At 43.1% G+C, this 9152-nt stretch overlaps 1 protein-coding gene across 2 annotated transcripts in view; it reads left to right on the top strand.

Annotated features, from left to right (window-relative positions):
- NAGA (alpha-N-acetylgalactosaminidase) overlaps positions 1-9119 on the top strand; it is a 31693-nt gene extending 22574 nt beyond the window's left edge. For both annotated transcript variants that reach the window (XM_060245347.1, XM_060245348.1), the window contains 4 exons: positions 2929-3090; positions 4214-4411; positions 4625-4768; positions 7758-9119. In XM_060245347.1, the coding sequence (XP_060101330.1) occupies positions 2929-3090; positions 4214-4411; positions 4625-4768; positions 7758-7946 (693 nt within the window). In that variant the 3' untranslated portion in view covers positions 7947-9119. The remainder of the gene's footprint in view (positions 1-2928; positions 3091-4213; positions 4412-4624; positions 4769-7757) is intronic.
- The last annotated feature ends 33 nt before the right edge of the window (positions 9120-9152 follow it).

The raw sequence follows: 9152 nt of genomic DNA on the forward strand, positions 1-9152 counted from the left end.
CAATTCCTCTTCTGGTATCTTCTTTCTGAGGCTATTGTACTTTACTCTGGTCATGTTATGAGAAAACAAGACTCACAGGAAAAAACAATAATGCTAGGAAACTTTAAAGGCAGCAGGAAAAGAGGAAGATAATAGTAACATAGAGTTGGAAGGTACCCCTAGGGTCATCTAGTCCAACCCCCTGCACAATGCAGGAAACTCACAAACACCTCCCCCCTAAATTCACAGGTCTTCATTGCTGTCAGATGGCCATCTAGCCTCTGTTTAAAAACCTCCAAGGAAGAAGAGCCCACCTCCTCCTGAGGAAGCCTGTTCCACTGAGGAATTGCTCTAACGGTCAGGAAGTTCTTCCTAATGTTGAGCTGGAAACTCTTTTGATTTAATTTCAACCCATTGGTTCTGGTCCTACAATTCCACACCATCCTCTATATGACAGCCCTTCAAGTACTTGAAAATGATGATCATATCACCTCTCAGCCGCCGCCTCCTCTCCAGGCTAAACATCCCCAGCAACTTCAACCTTTCCTCATAGGACTTGGTCTCCAGACCCCTCACCATCTTCGTCACCCTCCTCTGGACTCGTTGTAGCTTGTTTATATCCTTCTTAAAATGTGGTGCCCAAAACTGAACACAATATTCCAGAGCAGAGTAAAGCAATACCCACATCACGTGATCTGGACACTATATTTCTGTTGATACAGCTCAAAATTGTTTTTGCCTTTTTAGCCACCGCATCACACTGTTGACTCATGTTCAGCGTATGATCCACTAAGACCCCTAGATCCTTTTTGCACATACTACTACTAAGACAAGTCTCTCCCATCCTATAACCATGCATTGGATTTTTCCTACCTAAATGCAGAACTTTACATTTATCCCCGTTAAAATTCATTTTATTGGTTTTAGCCCAGTTTTCCAGCCTGCCAAGGTCATCCTGTATCCTGTTTCTGTCGTCTTCTGTGTTTACAACCCCTCCCAATTTAGTATCATCTGCAAATTTAATAAGCATTCCCTCTTTTCCTTCATCCAAATCATTGATAAAGATGTTGAACAAAACAGGTCCCAGGACAGATCCTTGAGGCACTCCACTTGTCACTCCTCTCCAAGAGGATGAGGAACCATTCACAAGCACTCTTTGGGTGCATCTGTCAACCAGTTACAGATCCACCTAACGGTAACAGAATCCAAACCACATTTTACCAGCTTGTCAACAAGGATAGTATGGGGAACCTTATCAAAAGCCTTACTGAAATCAAGATAACTGATGTCTACTGCATTCCCCTGATCCAGCAAGGTAGTCACTTTCTCAAAAAAAGAGATCAGGTTAGTCTGACATGACTTATTCTTGAGAAAACCATGCTGGCTCTTAGTAATCACAACCATTCTTTCTAAATGTTCCAGGACCGACTGTTTGATGATTTGTTCTAAAACTTTTCCAGGTATAGATGTCAAGCTGATGGGTCAGTAGTTACCCGGATCATCTTTTTTCCCCTTCTTGAAGATGGGGACAACATTCGCCCACCTCCAATCTTCTGGCACCTCTCCTGTTCTCCAAGAATTCTCAAAAATAATAGCCAGAGGCTCAGAAATTTAGAACCCTTGGATGCAATTCATCTGGCTCTGAGGACTTAAGTTTCATTTAAAGAAACTAGGTATTTATGTCCTACCCCTATGCTGATTCTAGGTTGGAACTTCATACCCTCCTTATATGTTCTGTTTTTGCCATGTTGAGCACTGTTTCCCTCAAACGGTGAGATGCAATGTGAGATGGATTGACTCAACAAAGGAAGCTGTGGCCTTCAGTTTGCAAGACCTGAGGATGGCTGTTAATGATAGGATGATTTGGAGGATATTAATTCATAGGGTCATTGTAAGTCAGAAGTGGTTTGACAGACACACACCTTTTTTTGTATTGATTTAGCTTTTTCTTGAAGCCTTGGCCACAACCCCTTAGTTCTCCCCTACTGAAATGAAGCCTAAGTATGTGTAGCTACATGAATGCATATTCCTCTCTGATTTCTGCCTGCTTCCACTTCCCTGAGTAATCTTCTTGTTCTTTGAGTTCTGGGATGTAAGTTCCTCAGGGCAGGAGCTGGTCATGTTGTACTCTGTTCTGCACAGTGCCATACACACTGATAAACAATAAAACATGCTCTAAAAGGGGTCTCTCTCCATCATGCCTCTCCTTGGGAAGCATCCCAGAGGTGTCTAGTTGGACACAGAGTACTGGAATTATTAGTAATTGAAATTGTCATATAACATTGTGTATGGAATACCCAGGAGATCCCAGAGGGTCTGGCTGCTGAAGCTCTTTTTTGACTAGTGGCGAACTATGCTTATTTTTTAGGCTGAGAGTGCTGTGACTTGCCTGAGGTCATTGAGATGGGAAAGCAGGTAATCAAACCATCAAACCTGGTTCTCCAGTTTAGAGTCCACCACTCTTTACCACTACACCAAACCGGCTGTCTCCAGAATCACTAGTCCACTGGCTTTATGCAGCAGTGCATTTCTTAACCATAGGACAGGAACAGGGTGCTGGTCTGTTGAGAGCCCTAGCTTGTCCCATACCACTTAGGACAGCAAATCTCTGTTCAGGGAATAGTGTCACCTTGTGAAACACATTTCCCCAAACCGTTTGTAGTATTTATGCCTTGTAGAGCCTCAAGTTTCTGAAATTTTAGCATGATCTCTAAGTTGCATTTTCCTTTTTGCCTTGATGACATGCTTTGGGCACCTTTCAGGTTGGATGGTTAACACATTTTAACTACAAATTAAAGCTTTTAGTTGCCCTTTCATTGTATTCAGCTAATTCAGCTCCTGACAAGCAAAGTATTTGTGGTGTTTTCTCTTCAACTAAATCTTTATCACATGACCTTAATACGGTAAACAGTCCATCTCTGGAACATACTCTTTCACATCCTTTTCCAGGTAAACTACACCCTCCTGAGCAATATCTGTAATCTCTGGCGAAACTATGTTGACATTCAAGACTCTTGGGATAGTGTCCTCTCCATTGTGGATTGGTTTTCAAACCATCAGGATGTGCTTCAGCCACAGGCCGGCCCTGGCCACTGGAATGATCCAGACACGGTAATGTTGAACTGAGGATGTTGAAATGAAAACTAGGACTTAGCAGGAGAAGTTTCAAAGTTGGAAAATGCAACTCCATAGAATTCTTGGCAGGGTTTGTTTCCAGCATCTTACATAACAGGGTGCAAGGCTAAGTGAAATGATCTTCCTGGCTCAGTCCTCATGGGTATGGTTTGAAAAAAAAACATGTTGCTGCTTAGTTTTCTGAAGCTGAGTGGGTCTGGTTCTTGAATGGGAGACTTCTTGGGAATCCTGTGCTGCAACACCTTGACTTCTGTATGTGTGGTATAAATGTAAAAGCATAAATAAATTATTCTGTAGGAAGCTTAGGAGTTCTTGAAAGGCCCATCCTTCTGAATTAGCCTATATTTGGGGTGGGGGGGGGGAACCCATGTGCCACCAAAGCACTTCACCAAGAAGAGTCTGTTTTCAGGGACCTGTATGCAGGTTTATGTCCTGTGCCTAGAGTAGGTGTAGGATAGTTGCTAAGTGAACAGGCTGTGATCCAGGAGATCCTTGTTCAGATTTTGCCTTTGATCCAAAGTGGTCTTGGGCAAGCCATTCTCTCTCATCCCCACCTCAGCAAATGGGAATAAAAGTGATGGCTTTACAAAGATTACAAGGTATTTGTGAAACTGTGTATAAATTTTGAATAGCTATTTAGTTTAACTGTTTATATTGAGAGATAGAGAGCTATATAGGACAGACAGTGCCTCCGCCCACCATTGAAATGGAACTCATTCCCTCAAGCATAACCTTTTCTATCTTCTGAGACTTCACCAGGCTTGAAAATTTACAGGCAGAGAATGTCTGTTGTTGAAGAGTTTAAGAATAAGAAACTTGTGTTTTTAATGAAAAAGAAAAGTTGAGATACTTTGGATGTTGAATTCTGCACCTAATGCTACTTTCTGTGCTGGCAAGATGTGATCTGGGAATACATCTGACCCTAACAATACCTTTTTAGAATATCTATAAACACATTTTGGTTCTAGATAACCCACCCCAAGGACAGTAAACTAACTTGTCAAGTTTCCATGTGGTGAAGCTATAGAAGGGTCTCCAAACTCTGCCATTTTTGCTGACTTTGAATCTTGCTTTTTTGTTTTCTACCTGTGTCCTGCAGCTAATCATTGGAAACTTCGGTCTTAGTGAGGAACAATCCCGGTCCCAGATGGCCTTATGGACTATCCTTGCTGCTCCTCTTTTGCTATCCACAGACCTCCGCACAATTTCTCAAAGTTCAAAGGAGATTCTGCAGAACAAACTGATGATCAAAATCAACCAAGATCCCCTAGGAATCCAAGGACGCAGAATCCTTCAGGTAAAAGAAGCAGGGGCCTGAGGCCTGGGGGCTGACTGAGCAAGCCATGTGACTCCTTGGAGTCTGAATTCATACTTCTTTGAGATCCTCTAACCTGGGATATTTCCTAGAGGATTCAAAGGCCTCAGACTGGGGCGGGGGGAGGTGTTATTGGAAGTGTGAGTTTATTGGAAGTTACAGCCTTTTTTTGCTAGTGACACATTGTTTTCCTAGGAGAAATCTTACATTGAAGTGTTCCAGAGGCCTCTTTCCTGCTCAGCCAGTGCTCTGGTTTTCTTTAGCCGGAGGACAGACATGCCATATCACTATACCACCTCCCTTGCCAAGCTCAATTATACACAAAATGCCATATATGAGGTAAGCAAAGAACCCTCTGTATCTCATAGCAGTTGCCATCCTAGCATGCTAGCTGTCAAGGTAGCCATCCATTGTGGAATGAGGCCCTTAAGAACACACACTGTGTATACTGGAGATGTAATCTCCTTGCAGCCATCTCTGCATGTAGTGCTGCATTCTCAAAATTATTCTTGGGGGAAATCTCATTCCTTGCTTCCCTAAATGAATCCCACCCACTATTTCTTGGATTTGTGCCTTTTCTACCTACCTTGCCACTGAGCAACAATGTGGGTGGTAAGTGAGAAGCTATGTTGGGGACTCTCTGAGAGAAAAGCTCCATCATGCACAAACCCTTGGTGGGATCACCAGATGCATATAGTACCATTAACTTGTGGTGGTCTTACTGCATCATTACATTGAAACAGCCACCATGTCTCTGCTTGCTTGTGCAAATTAGTTCTTAATTGCATGTTGTATTTGCATTAGTCTTCTGAAAGGGAAGGGAGTTTGACTGTGTAGGGGTGGTGTCCTGCTCACCAGACCTGAGGCAAAGCCCTGGACAACAGCAGTGTGTCACAGCAATGGCCTCTGGCGGACAGGGTGCAGCAACCAGGTCCAAAGGCAACAAAGTTCACAGGACTCAAGCAACTGTTAGGCTCAACTTCAAGGTTCCACACATATTGATTCCACACTGGCTGCAGCCTCACTGCAGGGAGTTTCCCTGCAGGTGATGGTAGGTCCCGCATTAGGTTCATCTTGCAAGCTGAGTCAGCTGCTCTGCTTACAAGAAGCAGCAGAGCCAAAATCCTTTGGTGGCTTTTGACTTCTTCTGGTGCTTCCTTACTCATGGGGAGGCTTTGGTCTGCCAGGCATACATGCTTGTGCCTGGTCCAGGCCTCGGCCCTAGCTCTTTGGCTTCTCTGCAACTTGGGAAATGGTGGCCATTCCAGGCTGAAGGGTTTTGCTGGTGCAGCACTGGTGAAGGTTTGCTTTGGGGAGGGAGTTGGTGAGCTTCCCTTCACTGGCAATCTTTAAGCAGTGGCAGGACAAACACTTGTCAGGGATGCTTTAGGCTGAACCTGCATTGAGGAGGGGGTTGGGCTAGATGGCCTGTATGGCCACTTTCAGTTCTGATTCTGTGAGATACTGAGCAATCCACCACACAGGGCTCAAGTACTGGTCCTCCTCCAATGAGGACTCATCTCACACTAACACAAGGCAATCCATGACAGGTGATGTGCAAGGAGATGAGGGTGCTACAAGATCTTCCAGTGCTTTGAAATCCAGCTTGTCAGTACAATTAGGGGTCACTTGTTACATTGAAAATGGCCAACATCTCTGCTTGCTTGTGCAAATTAGTTCTTAGTTGTATTACATATTTGCATTAGTATGTGAAACAATTAATGCATTCTTTCTTGCAACCTGTTCCAAATGGGCCTTAGGCTTGATTTTAAACCTGATGATGCTGAGGAAAAAGAACTCAGCTGTAGGACTTTGCATTCTTACTAGGTGTTTAAAAATGTTCTACCTGTGTGAATTCTCACAGGCCTCTGCCAGTGATAACAAACATTTAATGTATGCCTCAGTTATTGGTTTCTCTGTGTGTTTTGTGCAGCTTCCTATTGCAGTCATTGTAGTACACAGCATGCTGCACATGAGTGACTGTGTCCTTCACACATGTACCTCCTGAGCTAGTTACAGGATCCTAACTGTCTACAGTGCATCCTGGGATGATAATGGGGGAAATATGAGATGGAGAAACTGAACTAAATATTAAATACAGGGACAAAAAGGGGGCAGATCTAGAGAATGTAATAATATAACTTGGGCAATGTAATGAAAAAGCAATTGAATGCACATTAAGGGATACAACAGAGGACAATTAAATAATGACCACACATAATGTATCTGCATGTGGTGTGCCCTAAAGGAAGCGGAGGGGAAAGAAAGGATTGCAGACTGGAGATAGGACCTGAAGTAGAGATTGCAATGAGGAGGGGTGAAGCACTCAGCCAAGCAAGGCTAAGAAGAGAGGAAGGGGGGGGGGGGAGAAGCAACATGATGCCCTGGAGCTGATGGGGAACAGAAGGGAAGGGGAGTGTGGAGAGAAAGGAAGCAAGTGGAGCAGGGGTCAGAGAGAACAGAAGGCAAGAATGCACTGGGAATGAGAACAGCTGCTGGGTGGGTGGAGGGCAGGGCTGTCTTAAGGCATGGGCCTGATGGGCACTTGCCCGTGGGCCCCACGAGCATAGGGGCCCCATATTAATCTGGGTATGATGCGGTACTAATAACCATTTACATTTTTATCCCTGAGAGTAGTTGTCATAGGGGCCCAGTACACTGCTTTGCCTGGGGCCCATAATGCTGTTATGATGGCCCTGGGGGAGGGGGGTGGAGATCTGCTCACATTGGGTGATGCTGAAGTGTGAACATAGTTAAGGTATGGTGTTAGAAGGATCTGGCTAAGGGTGAAAATGAACTTTATCATAAGTCACAGTGGTGAAAGTGAGCCTAAAATGCAAGGCTAAAATTGGGTCTGTTTCTATTCAAATTCATTCCTTTTACTGGCAGTGGTGGAAACAAGACAGAAAATAGATGTTATCCTGCTGATTAAGGTTCACAGGGAAGGCCTGTGTTATTTGGGATGCTTCTGGAGGGGAATTGAACCTAAGCACTGGTTTTTCATTCTGGCCTGGATAAGGAGTAGCCCTTGGCATTGCACAAACCTTTGATACATGACAGTCTTCTCTGAAAACCTGATTGTCTCATCATAAGATGGCATCTTATTACAGTCAGTTTCTATCATGATGAAGAAGTGAGCAGTGACTCACAAAAGCTTAAACCTACCCCAACTTCTGTTAGTCTTTAAAGTGCTGCTGTGGACTCTTGCTCTTTTCTACTGCTACAGACTAACACAGCTTCCTGTCTTGATCTATCACGATCCTCTGATTTGATTGCAGTTGGAACCCACGGCACACTGGGGCTGATGTTGCGTCTTTGTTTTTGGCAGGTACAAGATGTCTACACTGGTGAAATGATCAGTGGGTTGAAGATTACTGACAAATTCACAGTGGTAATTAACCCCTCTGGGGTAGTCATGTGGTACCTCTACCCAATAATGTACCTGGACCAGCCTTTCAGCTTTCTAAACCAGTTTTATAAATCTGAAACCAAGAAGTTCTATCCTTTTCCACTGTGACATCAAAAGGCCAAATGGATCCTCGTTTGGTATAGCATCTTAGCAAACCTGGTGTAGCTGACAGTGCCCCACACTGAAAATAATCAAATTGTGCAAGTTGGTAATTTACGCATAGCTTCTGGATACTAATGGAGACAATTTATATCTACCTCAATGGGCCAAGGAAAAGCTTGGAGAATCAGCCTTAATGATTGCCTGATGTATTTTAAAATACTCATAGTGCAGTCTAGATAGCTTTAAACAGTAGGAAATTTTAAATTATTCTTACAATTATGAATCAGCTGTCATAGTAGATGTTTAATACCCAAATGGAGAATGATCTGAGAGCTGCAATATCCTATTCTGCCTACATACAAATATTTTTCAAATGTGCAACAGTAGTGGGAAAGGTGCTAACAGCAAGCATATTAAGTTTATGGAAGGGAAATTACCCAGCATGGTGTCTTCCACCTACAATATTTGCGAGAGGCTGAATCATATCTTTGAATCATAAGAGTTGGAAGAGATCTCCAGGGTCATCTAGTCCAACCCGCTGCATAATGCAGGAAAATCAAACTTTGTTATGATCAAGACTTCTGTTCTTTGAACAGCAAATAGAATGATGAATATATTGATTTTTTTTTTGGACACAAGTTCCATAACAGGGGAAAAACTCATTTTCACATGCCAGCTTTATAGTTACCTTTCAAGTAGCAGCTTGTTGCTGTGAGGGGACATCATAATGAACACATAACCCATTAACTCTGTCAGGAAGCACTGCTGTGTAACAGGAAAACAAGTGGCTATGACCATCTCTGGGGCAGAACTTGAGCTTAGGGATAGCATACAGTTTTGAGAAATATATGTACAGCCTAGAAACTTAATATCTGGTAAGGATAGCCCTACCAAAAGGAGGGAGTCAGTTTGTGGAACAGACTGTACAGTAAGCAGTGTGCTCCCCCTTAAACTATTTAGGGGACTTCATGTTAAATGAAAGTAATGCTGTACGTCATGTAATACAGATGCAAACAGTTATCAAAACTGCTACAAACTGAACTTGAGCAGGCCAAAATCAAGTTTAAGTATCACTGGAAGATGCTGTTACTTGTCAGCCATTTGGTGCTTTTTCTTTTTCTTTTTTTTGCTTGTAACTTTCATGCACTTATCTGTGGAATAAAGATAATCTGACACTGCTGTCCTTGTTTTAATGAGTATTGAGCTAAAGTT

The sequence above is a fragment of the Heteronotia binoei genome, chromosome 8 (assembly GCF_032191835.1).
Source record: "Heteronotia binoei isolate CCM8104 ecotype False Entrance Well chromosome 8, APGP_CSIRO_Hbin_v1, whole genome shotgun sequence".
In the NCBI taxonomy this organism is placed as follows: Eukaryota; Metazoa; Chordata; class Lepidosauria; order Squamata; family Gekkonidae; genus Heteronotia; species Heteronotia binoei.